The sequence below is a fragment of the Scatophagus argus genome, chromosome 23 (genome assembly GCF_020382885.2).
Source record: "Scatophagus argus isolate fScaArg1 chromosome 23, fScaArg1.pri, whole genome shotgun sequence".
Classification (NCBI taxonomy): domain Eukaryota; kingdom Metazoa; phylum Chordata; class Actinopteri; family Scatophagidae; genus Scatophagus; species Scatophagus argus.
Genome location: NC_058515.1, coordinates 7,531,982 through 7,548,585, shown reverse-complemented (window position 1 = coordinate 7,548,585; position 16,604 = coordinate 7,531,982). Strand labels below are relative to the sequence as shown.

Genomic DNA, 16,604 nt, shown 5'->3' with positions numbered 1-16,604 from the left:
GCGTGTTAGCCGACAACCCAAAAATATTGAGTATATTAGAAAGCTACACAGTTCGTATCAACATCCAAAACCTCAGTGCCCTTTTCTGATTAAAAACAGTGAATTATACAAACAAATCTAAAGACCTGAAATTCACCCGAGAGCAAACTTTCATTTAATACTGTACAACTGACTGACAATCCTTTGTACAGTAACCATAATACCATATAAATACCCTCAAGCACTGCTCTTAGTGTAAACTCCCCAACAGTGCTTGAAAAAAAAAAAACAAACAAAAAAGATTACTTTACAGGGAATATTCACACATAGAGTTAAACGTAAATACACGGAAAGCAGCTTTTATCTCGTGACAAAGATAGCGTCATCTAATGTTATACTCACGGTAAATACGGCTACGTGTGTGCTTCTGTGGACAAACCATCGATATTATGGTCCGATGTTGACATCAATACAATCCTCGTGTTGTCTCGTTCTAGTTGGCAAGTAAACATGAACAAAGTCGAAAAGGTATCTCATTGAGTTCTTATCTAATGCTTTATCTATAGTATGTACAATTCAAAATGGTACAACAGATGTGTTTTTTTTTTTCTTCTTCTTTTGTTTTTCTCTAAACGCTTCCTTCAAAGAGCAAAAAGACAGACCGCGATGCTTCACTAAGTCTCGGTGAGAACACTCTGGAATTGAAAGCCACTCTGGAACGTTAAAAAAGAGACGTCAGATATTTTGTTCAGTGTTACTATTTTTCTTTGTTTGTTTGTTTGTTTGCTTGTTTCTGATGCTGTAAAAAGTCACAGTGATCTCACTTGGCAGTAAATAAATCAAGCGAACAGAGATAGAAGGAAGCGTTTTGGGTGTTTTTTTTTCAGCCTTGTGTTGAGAATGTCGGAGGCTAATGCAGTTTGCAGAACTCTGTGTTCAGCAAACAGAAAGTCCACTCCAGAGACTTTTGGTGGAAATCAATGTTGAAGTTAAGATGTTTTCATTTTGAAAAGCAAACCCCCCCACCTCTCCTTTCCATTCGTTTGTATGAAACACAATTCCACTTACTCAATAAAATGTTCAAAAGGCAACCGACTCCAGAGTGTTCGCACCATATCGCCTATTCCTACTTGTGGCCCACAGTAATGAACATTATTTTATCTACGGTCAAAAGTCTGCATAGCACAATGTACACGGTATGAGTCCAAGTCAGTTACTGGGCAAAGCTAAAGATGATGGTCTCTTCCAAAGCCTCCACAGTCAGCCAAAAGTTAAAGAACATTTTCAAACAGGTGCATTGATCGCATGATGTTTTCATCCTGTGCACAAAAAGAAAACAAAGCGGTGAGAAAACACAAAGTGTGCCAACGGGTGGGGGATGGGGTGTGTCGGGATATCCAGCTTACATTTTGGCAACAGTCGATGAACTCATCTATGGTTACCACTCCATCTTTATTCTTATCCATCTTCTGTTGGAGACAGAGAGAAGAAAAGATGAAAATAAAAAAAAGCGTCTTTAAAGCCTCTTTGCCGTGGCTGACATTTACGGCCAAGTGAACGCGGCGAAGCAAAAGACTTGCCTGGAAGAATACTTCCACGTGCTGGCGAGGCGTCTCCTCTTTGAGGACAGGGTACGTGCATTTTCCCATCATGTCGTAGATGGCCTTCATGATGTCTAGCATTTCCTAGAACATGCAGAAAAGGGTCAGTTCACAGAAATTACCCCCCAAAAAATAGTACATTCCTCTTATAACCCTGATGTGAAGCCATACAGCCATCCTGTCATCCCTGCAGCTCTGAACGGCGTTAATACAACTGACAGGCCTCACTGTTGACCGTTTGGATCAAGTGACCCTTTAATAAATAACTCTCGGCTTGACATCCACGTGATAGAAAAGGTGGATATTTGGGTCTTTCTGTAAACATCTCATGACATGTGCTGACACTGTTTAACTGGGCATACCTCTTTAGTGATATATCCGTCTTTGTTGATATCATACAGGTTGAAAGCCCAGTTCAGTTTTTCTTGGATTGTGCCTCGCAGGAGGATCGAAAGGCCCATAACAAAATCCTGCAGTGAAAACAAGATGCAACGCAGAGAAATCATCCAAAAACCACTTTTTTTTTAATCACCACGCACATTAGGTGTAGGACGTACCTCAACGTACATCAACGTTTCTGCAAGCATATCATGTCAGGTTTTAATTAGATGGGAACGATGAAACAGCAAGTGTGCAGAAACCATAAATCAAAAATACCTCGTTATTCAAATTATTAGCCGACTCATAATCTGCATTGGCCCTCGGGAAACGCCCGTTGAACAGAATGGGCTTGCATATTAACCAGTGAGGCTCTGGTCTTGGCATAATAGCAGCTTTTCTGTCCTAATAAGCAAATATATGCCTTTCATAAATATTAATCACGTGTTGATGGCATCTCAGGCAGATGTGCTCGGGCTAAATTATAATTACTGGGGTTGCAGGTTGCATAATCCTCCGGTGTAATGCTTTAGGGCTTTTCAGGGTCGAAGCTTTAAACATGTTCAAGTTGATATAGTCCTATATATAGACATTTATCTTTACTTGTAGCAATCCCACATGTAGCGACTTTGCGACAGGAGAAATACGTCAATACTCGGCTTACCTCAAAACTCACAGAGCCATTGTGATCTGTGTCAAATGCATTGAACAGGAAATGCGCATATGTCGAAGCATCTATGGAGAGAAGACAAACACATGACAAATTAAAAACGGCTCAATCAACACCCACACCTACTGCAAACAGGAAGACGGTTCAAAAGGAAAGTTTTGCAGCTTTTTTTTTGAACAACTTCAAAGAAAAAAAAAATTTCTTTCATGATAAGAGAAGAAAACAAGATGCTCAGAGCTAAGAGTCTTATCATTGTTTTCTGTGTGGTGAGCCATTATGTTTTCTGGTCCGCCTTTCTTCTCTGTGGACAGATATATCAAAGCTTCCTAATGTTTTCTCTCTTGTTCCGCGGGTACAGTCTTTGCATAATGATGAGAGCAAACGGCGAGCGAGCTCCAGGTTGCCCCCCCCAAAACTCTCTTTCACACACACATTTTCTTGGATGAAAGTTTAATCCAAAATACTCCGGACTTTGTGCAAATTTTTGGAAACACAATTGTGGAAAGCGTGAAAGACGGTGGGTAGCGACGACAAGACAGGCTGCAAAAACAAAGCAGTGGGCTCCTGCTGAATAAGAACACGACACAAACCTCCTTGTGGGAAGAACTGCGAGTAGATCTCTTTAAAAGTTTCTTCGTTGACGACTCCACTGGGGCATTCCTGGAAGACAAAATGAAACTGCACAGGTCATCGGGCATTTAAAGACTCCTCGGTTTTATTATGAGATTAAGACGTGTCAATCGTGGTCCAGTATACAACTAAAAACAAGTTTGACTGAAACTTGAATCCTCCAGTGCACGCGCTTAAATGAAAAATAAGTCCAATTTCAGGGTAAAAGGAGACACCTTGGGTTGAGTTGCTTTTTCTTTTACCTTTTTTGAGGAAAAACGGCTGGAAACATGCTCTTAGGGGATTTAAAATATTCAGGAGGTTGAAGTCAAGCCAGAAATCCAAGTAGCCAAACATGAGTAAGCATTTCTTGACTCTAAGTTCCTTAAGTCAATAAATCACTTTATTAATTCAACTCTGGAGGAAAAATGTTTGTAGACTGGTGCTATTTTATTCTATCAAGGATTCACCTTTTCATTTTTGTTATTCCCACCCTTTACAGTATTTCAGACCGTACTTAAGAGCTAAATCTGGTAATATTCAAACTGCAAACCATCAAAGCCTCCATAGATATCTTGTCCACAGCCATCCTATCAAACCTTGTGGCTGTCTGGCAGCATTCAGTGAAAAGATGCTTTTGTCTGTTTTAACAGAAAACTGCCAACCAAACACTTTGTCAAAGACCTTGCTCCAGAGCAGCTTACTGATAAAACCAGCTAGTTTTGCAGGTGCACTTTCACTGCGTAATGCATAGATGCACACTTCAAAACTCTGGCAGGATACTGAATCTGTGGAACAGAGGAAATGCTCCATCTATACAGATCATTTCCAAACCAGGAGGCACATGTGTCTCTGGGTTTTCTATATATTGTTTACACAATAAACAATGGTCACAGTGGAGGGATGCTGTAGGAAATCAAAAATAAGGAGCAAAGTGTGCACATAGAATACCTCTGTGAAATAGGCTAATTGTGAAAATACGCCTTTACGTTTCTACATGTACAAGTTAAAGGTTTTAAAAAATTACAATTAGCAGCTGAAAGAGTTTGCTACATCTTTGTTGGCTCTGTCATTTGCCTCATTTCTCCGGGATGATGGGATGCGAGAGAGAAACGTCTTCGGTGTGAGCAACCAGGTAAGAATCACAAAGTGCACTGCCCCCCCCCCCCTCCTTCCTGCGACCACGTCTGATCATCCACTTCGGGAAACGGGGCTGTGGGTGTGAACAAAATAAAGATGAAACTTTGTTGTTCTGCTTCAAACGGGCTCCTTGTGTTTCAAGCCAAGAGGATGCTGCAAGGTTGTCTGCATGAGTCCCCTGACACTTTTCTTCTGTTGTCTCACAGACCCAGTTACAAATCTTGTTGGGGTGAGGTGAGGTCAAGAACTTTTGGGGAGTTAGGGAGACAGAATAACCACAAATCTGTCTCTCTGTAGTTCTTTGGCAGTCCTTGCGACCTGATTTAATGAAGTCTGAGAATCTGTGGAGCGTGTGGTACTTTTCACGTTATAAATCTTATAAAAAAATGACGTAGCTTGTTTAAAAATACCCTTCATGACTGTGGCGGACAAACCAAATGAATAATATTGTTGTTATTGGGTCATATTGTGGAGAAAAAGGTGTAGGTGCAAACAAATTTTAAGGGTGAAGTTCGACATTTCGAGAAATCCACTTCTTTGCTTTCTTGCCGAGAAACAAGACTCTCTCGTTTGTGAACTGAGTGTGAAACGACAGCCAGGGCTCGGTTAGCTTAGCTTAACATAGCAACAGCACTGGGAAGCAGGGGGCAAAAATGTAGCCTGGCTCTGTCTGACTGGAAACAGGACCAAACAGGACCAGATCTGTGAGGCTGTACTCACGGTGGTGCTAAATAAATGAGCTCACGTGCTAGCTAACATACCTAACATGCTACTGACAATGCTAAGATGCTAATATTGTGCAGATATAATGATTACCACATGAGCTTCCAGCATTTACTGAATTGACTCATTCACCATTTTAGTTTGGTGTGTTCACGTGCTAACATTTGCTAATTAGCATTTTACACGAGGTTCAGCTAAGGCTGATGGATAAGTTGTTATTTCTGCAGAAATCTGGAGATAAACTAAACTCATGATGGTGGATTGTGCTGAACTATCTGAGCTGGACGCAGCGACTCTTTGGCTCTTTGCATCCTGGCTGTAGCTTCCTATTAAATGCATAGATATGAGAGTGGTATCAAATTTATTATCACACTCCCTGCAGACAAATAAGGGCAGCATTTTTCTGTGGAATATGTAAGTTTGCTAAATCATTTCAAAATTATATCCCAGCAAAGACCTAGAGATGTTCAGCATTGGGAGAAAACCTTGAACATTAAGCATATCCACCCTCAGAGTATCTCTTTGTTGCAGAGTAGAGCTTGGGTTAATTAGAGTTTTGTTTATGTTCCACAACAGCACAGCGAATGGGTTGTCAGAAGTCAACCTTTGTTCAAGTACTGCAAGGAAATGTCATGTAATTAAGTACTTAAAGTGAGGACAGCAAGATTTTTTTAAAAAAATGGATTTTTACTCGCACAGTTGTGTTTGTTCAGTCTGTGCACACCTGTGCGTGAGTGCATGTGTCTGGTCTGTGCACAATTACAGCTATCAACACTAGTAAAATACTGATTAACTATTACAGTAATGCATGAATGGCTTTGTTCCAAGTCACTTCTTTCTTCAACCATTGCTAACTCATCCTCACAAAGAAAATTTAAAGTCAGTAAAAACTTGGGGCTTGTTAAACAGCGTCTCACACCGACTGCAGAACTCATCTAAGCCTATTTTGTCATCTCTGTTCAGCCTCGTGGTGACATTGGCGAGGGAGGCAGTTTTTCAATTGAGAATGAAGCCGGGGTGTTATCTAGTTATCATCACGTACAACACAGTGGCTCTGCAATTCAATTTAAAGTTCAGTGAAATAGTTACACTGAGTGTAACTCACTTGATGCCTGAACTGCCGTGAGGTTCCATCAGGACAAACTTTGATCTCGCTAAGCTAAAAGTTGGAACCTCATTCACATTCAGTTCTTTACAAAAGTTATTAATATCGAGCTATTGGGAAAGCTGTTTTCTCATAAGTCATTTTTCTCTGCATCAGTGAAGTGCTGACTGATGAATAAATAAATTACCCCATTAAGGACATAAAAACATTTCGAAAGTTTACATTTATGATCGAAGGAATATCGCAAAGCATCTTAGGAAACACGTGGGTTAATGGAGTTTGTGAAGAAGCATTTATAATTGATGAAGTTTTTCATATTTGTATCTTCTATTATCCATCTCTGAACCAAAACTGTAATGATGGGAAAGAGTGAGTGCAATAATGTAGGTAGCACACTGTGTAGAATGAGAACAAATGAGGGTGTCTGTTTCCACTTAACCCTTGCATGTTGTTTCGCCTCCCTCATTATTCAGAGCCAATCCCAGTAGATGGAGAGAGAGGTCAGAAAATGTATTTGTGCTTATTTGATATGCTTGTAGGATTTGCTCATCCATGATAATAAAATCAGAAATATGGTCTGTGAAATTTCTCTCCGAGACTGGTGAAGCGATGCGGCAATAAGCAGCGTGGGGAATGAAATAAACCTGTGAACAGCGGCACTATTGCTGATGGAATAGAAATTGTGAGATCTTAATCTAATGCCCGAGGCAATGGCCCTGACTGTGAACTGTGAAAGCCCAGCAGATTTAGCTGGGATGTGAGGACAATATTGTGTTATTTCCGGTAATCTGGGGTCACGGGATTTATGAAACAATGGATTCTTGTACCTTTAAGGTGACCTTCGCTTAAATTTTACCTTAAGAGTAAGAGGTCTGGTTTTGGTCCCGTCCACACATATCGCTGGATCGACGACTAATCTCCACTTTGACCACCTGTACTACAAGTGCGTTGTCAAGACAAATGACCTCATCCTGCCACCTGTATTAGAGGCATTTTATTTGCTTCGAAACCCTGACAACAAGGACAAAGGGCCAAATTTCTCATCTTGGGAACCATGCCAGCTTCTATTAGTCTGGCTGGCCTTAAAAGCTCACATTTATTCTCCCAATGTCACTGGGTTGGACTGTTTGACCCTGGCAATTAAAAAAAAAAAGAAAAGAAAAAAGAGCTACGCTCCAGAGCAATGGACAAAAGCTGTTTAGTGGCTGTAATTTCAGCGCCATGACTCTTTCTCTTTGTCCAATTTGGACTTCTTCCAGAACAGCATCTGCCTAATTACACAGTAGTTTTAAGTAGTAGTTTGAATAAAATTAACCTTAGTATACAAAGTAACTTAATAAAGCGTGATGTGACTTTTCTAACAGTTTACATGCCAGCGACTGTGTGAGGCTTGTTCTCAAGCACATCAATACTTTAAGCTAATAAACATTACCATTATCTGAGTACAGCCCAGACTGAAGAGAATGTCATTAATTTTGCAGATATTTGATAAATTAAAGTATTGGACAAGTTGAAATTTTGACCCGATGGTGGAACTGGATGAAAAACCAAGGAGATCACCAAATCATACTGAGGGGAACATGAATGTCCGTCTATGTTGAAGAAATAGAACAGATGTTCTATATTTCTAATAGGATGATGATTTATGACATATCAATTCTTCAAGTAATCAAATACTTGGCAAACAGTGCGAGACATGTCTGACCAAAATTTCGTGCTAATTCATATTGAAGATGTTGAGATACTTCACTGAATAAACCAAAACTTTAACCTGCTGCTGGTAATAGATGAAAAGCCAAGTGTTAAGGAAAGTCAATAGGATTCACGCTCTGGGCACCATGAATTATTTGTACAGAATATCATGGTATTCTATTCAACAGTTGTTCATATTTCGGGATGGACCAAAGTGGCAGACCTACTGAGGTTGCCATCCCTAGAGCCATGATGCTAGTGTCGCTAAAAATAAATGTAAAATCTGCAATGTCAAAACTAAGAGTGTCTATAAACACATGCACTTTTCTGTCCCTCAGCGTCAGAGGAAGTCAAGCAGAGAGCGTGGCACAAATTAAAGGCCTCATTAGTACACTTCTTACCTCTTACTCTGTCTCAAGTGGAAGCGGACTAATGGGCAGGCTTTGCAGGGACTTGACTGGAGCAGAGTGCAGGCTCAACAGGAAACTGAAGCCCCATGGGAATTTCACCATCGCAAGACTCTCGCCACCCTCATCGCTTTCATCGCCAGACAATTTGGGTTGAGTTAATTCTGGGTCATCTCATTACGCCTCACACCACAGGTGACAACCAAGTGTGGTGGTTTCATATGAGCTACACAGGAGGAATTTGACCTGATTGCTCATCAGTAATTTTCCACAATGTGTTTGAGTAATGACCTAATTATCTTTAGCACAGTGAATAATGTAGAGAAATTTCAATTTTCTGTGGTAAGCACAATTGGATGTGATAACATTTAGTGCAAAATGTAGATGATTCAGCAAACTGTCATTCTTCAGACGCCTGATTATTGTTTTACTGCTTTACAAGCACAGTGGATGATGAATAGCGATATGAACTAGAAGGAAGTGAAACTGTAGAAGCTTTAACATCCCTACCAGATATAGAAGGTTGTAAAAAAAAAAGGATAAATCAAATGAAATCAAAGGAAAACCTGTTTTTTGATGTGCAAGAGAGAACGATGTCCAAGAGAGAACGATGTCCAAGAGAGAACAAAGCCCACCGAGCTGTGCATTATGTATGATGTTGAGCCTGCATGGTGGCCCCGTCACTTACATTTTTGAAGCCACGGTAAAGGATCTGTAGCTCCTTGCGGGAGAAGCGTGTCTGGGCTTCAAGCTGTTCCAGGCCCTCGGGGCGATGACGGACTGCAGATAGCTCAAGCTCATCTTCAACGCTGTCTGGAGAGGAGGAGGAGGAGGAAGAAGGTCACATGTGAACAGATGCTGGTGAGAGTCTTTGCAAATTAGCACCTGTGAGACCAGAGTCTGAAATATCCCATTACAATTCCAAATATCAGAAGTAGCTACCAATTCGAGGTGACTTTATCGAGAACAAAGAACATCCATTGGAGTGATTCAGTCATTAAGCCTTTTCTCTTCATTTCATCAGATCCTTTGCAAATATCACTTCACAAAGCCAAACAAAAATCTAAATGCCCTCTTCTTCTCCACAACAAACATGAACGCAGTGGTAATTAGCATTACAGCGGCCTCAGTACAAAGCCCTCATGGCAGAGATCCTCTTCCTGAAGGAGGGCAGCTGAACCCTGTGAAACTTTTTAATGGGCCTGTAATGATGGCAGATGCTGTCTTGGCCCTGTCAGCGACTGCACTGTGCTCACAGCACAGCGTCTGACTTGCCTCGTTGGCGCTGGGCCTCTCACATACCTGAAGTGTGAAACAGTGTCTAAATGCCTCATTATCTCCAAGGGTCTTATTGTGGCCCACAGCCAAAAGGCCACATCTTCTAATAGACCACAATTAACCTGCTGCTGTAGAGCTAATTCTTGATACTCGTATAGTAACGCTAATCAACACAAACACGAAATAAAATAGCAGTTTGATCTCATTGTTGAAGAACTCCAAAAAGTTGTGGATGGATAGCCGCATTGTTTATGTGCCTATTTCAACATCTGGCATTTGTGTGTTCATCACGTAAATATGATGTTAATATTTTGTAACGTGCAAACATGTTCTTTCAGCTGTGAAATCAGCCGAATTCGACAGCTCGAGCAGGCGTGTGTGTCTAAAGCCTGTACTGAGCGTATGTCCCCATACCAAAAAAAGGAAGAGCATCTCAGACAACAACAATCATCACAGAGAGAGACAGAAAAGAGCAAAGAGCCTTGGAAGAGCCACTTGCTTTGATTACTGGAGGATGACTTTTTGGTTGTGGAGCATGGAAAGAGCCTCATGAGTCGAGCTCTCACCCCGCGCTTGTGGACAATCTGAGGGTAACCTGGGAAATACAGCATTAGGTTTTATGGTTGTCTATGCAACTAGAAGCCTCAGTACATTATAGGAAACTGGGCATGCAAGAGGCAAAGCTCTGTTAAAGTTCATATAGAGACAAGTCTACCTCACAGCTGGTTCTACAGGACAACAGCACAGTAATTTTGCAATGTATGAGTTTAAAGGTGCACCAGACTGCCACAAAATGCAGCAAAAAGTTGTGTTGAAATAAGAATTTAAAAAACCTGCCTGGACCTGAACACTCTCAGATGGTTTGGGATGAATGTAATGTAGCATGAATTGTGACAACAGCTGCTGTAAGCTACATGAGAGCCACTAGAATCAAGCTTAATGCTAATGTTGGCATGCTAGTAAACTCGGACTGACAATGTTAACATGCTGGAGCTGAACAGGTAATGTTTAACACAACAGCACAAAGTACATGTGAGGCTGATTGGAATGCCAGTTTTACCAGTGTTCTGCAAATTAAAACCTCACCTGATGATGGGCTGAGATTAAAACTCATGTGATTAGCCGAGTCATTAATCATTAATAATAATCAATGTCTGTACAACATTTTGTTTCTGTCCATCCAGTAGATACTGAGTCATTAATGACAAATCTATCATGCTGGTGGTAGTCGCCCAGCAGTCACAGGAACACCAAAGTCATTAGGATTCACACTCTGGGGACCACCAATTTCATGGAAGTCCATCAACTAGTTTTTGAGACATTTCAATCAACTGGCGGACGGGCAATCTACCTTCAGAGGTACGCTGTTGGAACAACTGAAAATATCTGAATTTAAATTAAATTTTTGCACTGAGACAAAATAAATTAGTTCCCTCTTGCTTTATTGCATGTACTTAAATGTACATGCAGGAAACCCTGTTGCAATACAGTATAAGTTCCAGGCTGCCTAAACACAACATCACTGTAGGTCTCCTTCCAACTAGTTCACTGGGTTACATTACTTATTGATAAGCCTCCTCCCACACTGTAGGTCATCAGTGTAAAAGACATGCTGCGAAAAGGATATGGAGCATGTGACCTCACGTCAGGGAATGATTTAACATCTTATCAGGTGTCAACCCTTTTAACACAGAGCCAAGCCATGCTCCTTGACAGACGTGTGTCCCGTCAGAGCAACAAATGAAGCTTGGTGCATGACAAGTAATGTGGCCTGTACATGATTCAAAGTGATGACCACGATGCAGAAACAAAATACTCTTTTATGTTACAAGCAGCAGAACAGTATGATAGTCATTAACTAATATGTTCACAGCCTCGCCTAAAAGCACACAAGTCCATTTCCTCTCCTGCTCCAGGCTATTCTGAAAAATTTAGTGTGAGGTTTGATGGCAGCAGCGAGCTCTCGAGTGCTGCAAACCATTTGTCAATCACGCCAACACTCAATGAATTTCAAGGCTATGATCGCAGGTAAAAAATATTAGCGGAGGTACAAGTTCACAGCATGTTTCTAACCAGTCAACCAAACGTCAAGATGGCCAATGGGAGTTGCAATCGGTCTCTATAAACCTGGGCTATAAAGGGAGGAAGTGGTAACAATTACATCACTGAATAAAGGCTGTGAAAATTGCATCATAAATCTGGAACCTGGTCTGGCAACACCATGGCGGTCCAGTGGAAAACTGGCTGAGAGCAGATGAGACGCTTGGTGTAAACTACAGGTCAAGAGAAAAACAATACCTGAAATGGGTTGTTCTAATGTGAGCCTCAGCTAATAAATAGGAACACCCTGAGTCACTTACAACATTAGTAGAAGAACTGACCAAGAAATGTTCTCATTTTTTCATTGTTACTACATGAAACACAGTCAAATTCTTATTTTTTCTTCTCCCATTCTTCATAAATGGCTGTCTGTAGTATAATAAAGTACACTACAGTTTAGCAAAGCTGCAAATATTTTTTCACAAGACAAAAAAAAAACAACAAAAAGATTTCTTCCAAATACCAACAAGTCTAATAATGCAAATACATCTCTGAATAACAAAACTCTACAGCCATGCTACTTTGGCAAAGCAGTGCTTTGAGAGAAATGCTGATGTCAGCACGCTAAAAAGCTCACAACGACTGCACCCTTTTAAAACAGGGATCCCAGAATACCGTCGTGAGGGACCGTCATTACACTGGCTTTGCTTCTTTACGCTGACCCAAATGAGGCTGGCACAACGCTTGATTTGAGCTAAAGCAATATTTCCTGTCATTTCAGAATCTTGCCAAAAACCAACCTGGCACAGACTCATAATAGATTCTGATTTTTACCCAGGCAGGGTGCACAGTTAAATGTAGAACAGAGCAGAGCAGATGGTTTAAAGCTCTTGGCTCAGATCTGGCACAGTGTACACAATAACTAACATTATGGTGCACAGTTCTCATAAAAGACGCTGTTGATTCTGTTAGGTCTTGCTGTCAGTTTAAGGCCAGCTCATGCTGCCCTCTATAACGACACAATAACTTTGAGATTCAGCGGATGAAGAGACACAGTGAAGCTCTCATCTGTTCTCGTTACCTGCCTGACATTTCCTTCCTTCCCGAGTGGGGAGGAAACGTCTGAGTGCCCTCACGGAGGTTGAACTAGACAGATGTTGCTTTTGTTACCGAGTGATATTGGTCCTGACAGCAAGCTGGCTTTATTTGGAGGCATTACTGGAAGACGCAAAGACATGTCTTCAAGCTTAGAGCTCAAGGACAAAGTGGCGAGCTTGAGTGTGTTCTTCAGCACCTCAGCGACGATTGAGTTCGGTGTGGAGCTCAAACATTACAACTGAAAGAGCAGAGTTGGCGAAAAGCTGAACGAACATGAAGGAAGAAAAATTGGATCGCAAAAGTGGAAGGGAGCAGAGTATGAGTGACGCAGCGCTTAATCAGGGAGGAAAAGAGCGTGCAGTCATGGCTGTCTGATTAATGTTTGCCCTTTTAGTTTATTGACAAAATGGATCTGACTCTTGAGCATGTGTGAAATGATGTAGAGAGTGCCTCATGTTGTGCCCTGGTGCCCTTCCATTAGCCCACAAAGGTCAAAGGTTAAAAAAAAAACAAAAAACAGAAAAAAAAAATAAAAATCAATGGGTGGTGTTGTCCTGAAGAATCAACTTTATCAAGCCAACATGGAGGATTCTGTAGAGTCTAGACATTTTATTCAATCAGTCAGGCTGAGTGTACACATAAAGTCATGCCATACTTTTGCCTTCCTTGCAAGAAAAAAAAAAAACAACAGACCGCAGCAGCTTGTTGAGTGACAGCTGCTATAATATCAGGCTGTAGCTGACTGTACAGCTCATCAGTCAGAGCCACATCCTAGTCATAAAGCTGCCTTAGCCATTTTAGCCTGCAGCAGTACAAGAGAATGAGACTGAATGGCCTACGGAGGGCTATAAATAACGAAAAATGCATGGGCAAAACATAATTACCAAGGGACATTGTTTTGTAGACTATAGCCATAAAATGGTCTACTACACAGTATCTTCTCCGTCAGTGAGCTGACAAAGCAGGAAAAAATACTTAAAACCTGAAAAAAGAACGCAAGATTATTACCCCACCAAATTGAGCGTGGACTGATCAATTGTGGTTCACTCCCTCAAGGCTTGTGATTCAGGAATCATTTATCTCAAAGGCAAAGTCAAGCTAGAGGGGAAAAACCTCACTTAACCCTAAATCAATTGGATCCATAACCCGTAAAAAAACGGCTAATAAAAGTTTGATAAATCTGCAGTGTGTACAAATTCAAATGTCTTGTAGGTGACCACAGATGGCTGCTTGATATCAATAAATCTTAGGTCAATTTTTGTGATGAAGCACACAGTTCGATGTGCCGCTGAGCTGGCTGTGTCTTTGTTGTGGCACGAGGAGTGTATGTACAGTGAGCGCACAGAGACAAAAGACGGCCTGGGGGGGTCCAGTGAATTTAATACAGCAAGTGCAAAAGCCCCTCAATAAGTGAGATTCAAATTAAAATAATTAAATGGATCCATGATGGGGAAAGTCAAGGTTTAATCTGTGTGAAATTGGCCAACATAGTTTTTAATATCAGCCATCGATTGCATTCACCAGACTCTGCATTTTATTTCATCGCTGCCTCTCTCTCTTACTTAGCTGTGAGAGGCGTCTTTTGCCCCAGAGTGAGAGTGAACACAGCCACATCTGTGTGTGAAACCAGCACCGTGTCCCTTTTCTTAAGAGCTTCTGTTTGCCTGTGTTTTCGTGTGTGTGTTTGGCGGGTGCTTGGCTTATACAATTTAGCTCCAGCTCCTCGCTGTCCCTTTAGCACCACAACGCCATGAAGGCGGGGCTCACAAATGTAGGCCACAACTCCAAGGGAGCACTTATCTTCTGACAGTTTACATGATAGTGTTACAGGCAACAGCGCCCAGCATGTGAGCCTCGACAGCTTCAGTAGGGGTCTGAAGATCTTTGACCACTGCTTGGACAGTGGTTCTATGTTACAGCTGATGGCTGACTTAGTCTAATTGAATGTGTCTCAGTGACCTCTCATAGTTTCACTTAAACCTTAGAACAGAAAGGTCTTTTTCCACACAGATAATGTGAAAACCCCTTTAAGTAATGAGAAAGCTAAAGGACAGCTCTTTTTCAGAATTCCTTGATTTATCCCTGAGGGGAAATTCTTTTTGGTTTTGGAATCATTAGTGAAGTATTCTCCCATCATTCTCTATTCTTTAGTGAATTCAAATATCCTCAAGGACATGCTAACAAACTTATTTTCAGTCATGCTCTGGGGTAAACACTAATATCAGCATGCTAACGTTCAGAATGATATGTTGAGCTTTAGCATGTTTATCATGTCTGCAGTGTGAGTTTAGCACATTAGCGGAAAAACTAAGATGGCTGATAACGCAGACTTTTAAACTCTAAAGGCACACTGTGTGAAATTATGGAAGACAAATGGAAAAAAAAAAGAGAACAGTCCCATGTTTATTAGATTTGTCAAATACATAAAACGTCTGGCTTACCCGTGTGTAAATAAACCATAATATTCATTTAAACTATTACTACAAGTCAAATAAATAAGGTTTTCATAGAGGCAGTAAATCACTCATGACTTAAATAAAACCTTTCATGCCCTCTCCTGCCATCAATAAGATCCCGCTGTTGACGACACACCATGCTGACAAATTTTACACCTGAAATACACTCAATCCTGATCTTATCTGAACCCGAGCGCACTCCTAATATAGCCTGCTTTGAGTCCTGGCAATACAACATTGAAACAACCAACCCCCAATCTTGGGGTATCGAGTTCATCACAAAGCTGTACTGTGTCTACTGCTGTCCATTTAAGGACAAAATATGTAAACAGAGACAGAACCAGCAATAGTTAAACGTGATCAGAAGGTTTCTTCCAGGCTTTAAGCAGACAGTCGGATTCCCTATTTTCAGAAAATTCAAACTGGAATTTAAATTCTTGGGGTTCAGTTTGGTTTTATCTTTGCTTTGGGATCAGTATAATCAGTAGTCACTTACGAGGCATTTCAGTTCCTTTCTGTCAATGATTTAATCAGCCAGTGGACACCAGTGCTGCCCTGCCATCTCTCTGCATCCTAATGTGACTCTCTGGCTGTAGTTCAAAGTGGCTCCTAGTTCAGAAGTTATAATACATAGTAAATGACTCAACGATGAATTTGAACCCATACACTGGAGGCAGTGATTCATTGTGATACCGGGTCAGTGACCTGCATCATGATTCCCAGCCAGCACAATGTGTGTGTATCTTAAATGTGAAATGAAATGCCTTACTCCACTAGGAGTTCACTACCAATTTTTATGTTATTTTTTGGAAAAATATATAAATTAGAACTAATTTTGGTGAAGCTTTGATGCTTCCTCTTTGGGTCCTCAACACCCTCTCTTATTAATATATTTAGGCTTCTCTGGACAGCTTCTCACATGGTAATGAGTAATGTCAAGGACAGTGAACTGAATTGATTTATTGAGAGGTGACTGCAGTAGAAGAAAATGTTCTAATGTGCTAACACCAGGTATTAAAGTCAGTGCCAGGGTGTTAATCTCTTAACACCTTAATCTGCCTCCTGTTGATATTGAGAAAGATGACATCAAAGTCAAATTTAGGTAACGACTGCCTTTAAACAGGAAAGCTTTAAAGTGAAATGAGACAGAAAAAAAATGGTTTAACTGCATGACATTTAGGTTGTAGCTAATGACTGGAGACATGCTATATACAGGCTGGTCAATACCTCGTTCGATTTCAAATTTAAACTATCCCATCTCTCTAAAGGTCTTCTCAATATTAGTAATGGTATCACATTGTCATATGGTCAATTACAGAAGTGCAGAGGCAAAGGCAGAGGCTTTTGGGCAAATTAAATCTAAAGCAATCAGCAAGAGTCAGGGGATAGCAGACAACTTTGAAGCCAAATATTTATTGGGTCACTGGG

The 16,604-nt window shown here is 40.9% G+C and overlaps 1 protein-coding gene across 8 annotated transcripts in view; it reads right to left on the bottom strand.

Annotated features, from left to right (window-relative positions):
• Positions 1-16,604, bottom strand: part of kcnip4a (potassium voltage-gated channel interacting protein 4a) — a 123,504-nt gene that overhangs the window by 2,147 nt on the left and 104,753 nt on the right. For 6 of the 8 annotated variants that reach the window (XM_046380694.1, XM_046380691.1, XM_046380690.1 and 3 more), the window contains 7 exons: positions 8,993-9,117; positions 3,219-3,288; positions 2,623-2,693; positions 1,943-2,050; positions 1,560-1,664; positions 1,386-1,448; positions 132-1,298 (listed from right to left, as the gene is read on the bottom strand). In XM_046380694.1, the coding sequence (XP_046236650.1) occupies positions 1,251-1,298; positions 1,386-1,448; positions 1,560-1,664; positions 1,943-2,050; positions 2,623-2,693; positions 3,219-3,288; positions 8,993-9,117 (590 nt within the window). In that variant the 3' untranslated portion in view covers positions 132-1,250. Of the gene's footprint in view, positions 1-131; positions 1,299-1,385; positions 1,449-1,559; positions 1,665-1,942; positions 2,051-2,622; positions 2,694-3,218; positions 3,289-8,992; positions 9,118-10,081; positions 10,178-16,604 lie in introns of those variants that run through there. The other 2 variants (XR_006842393.1, XM_046380689.1) reach the window with 2 other exon arrangements.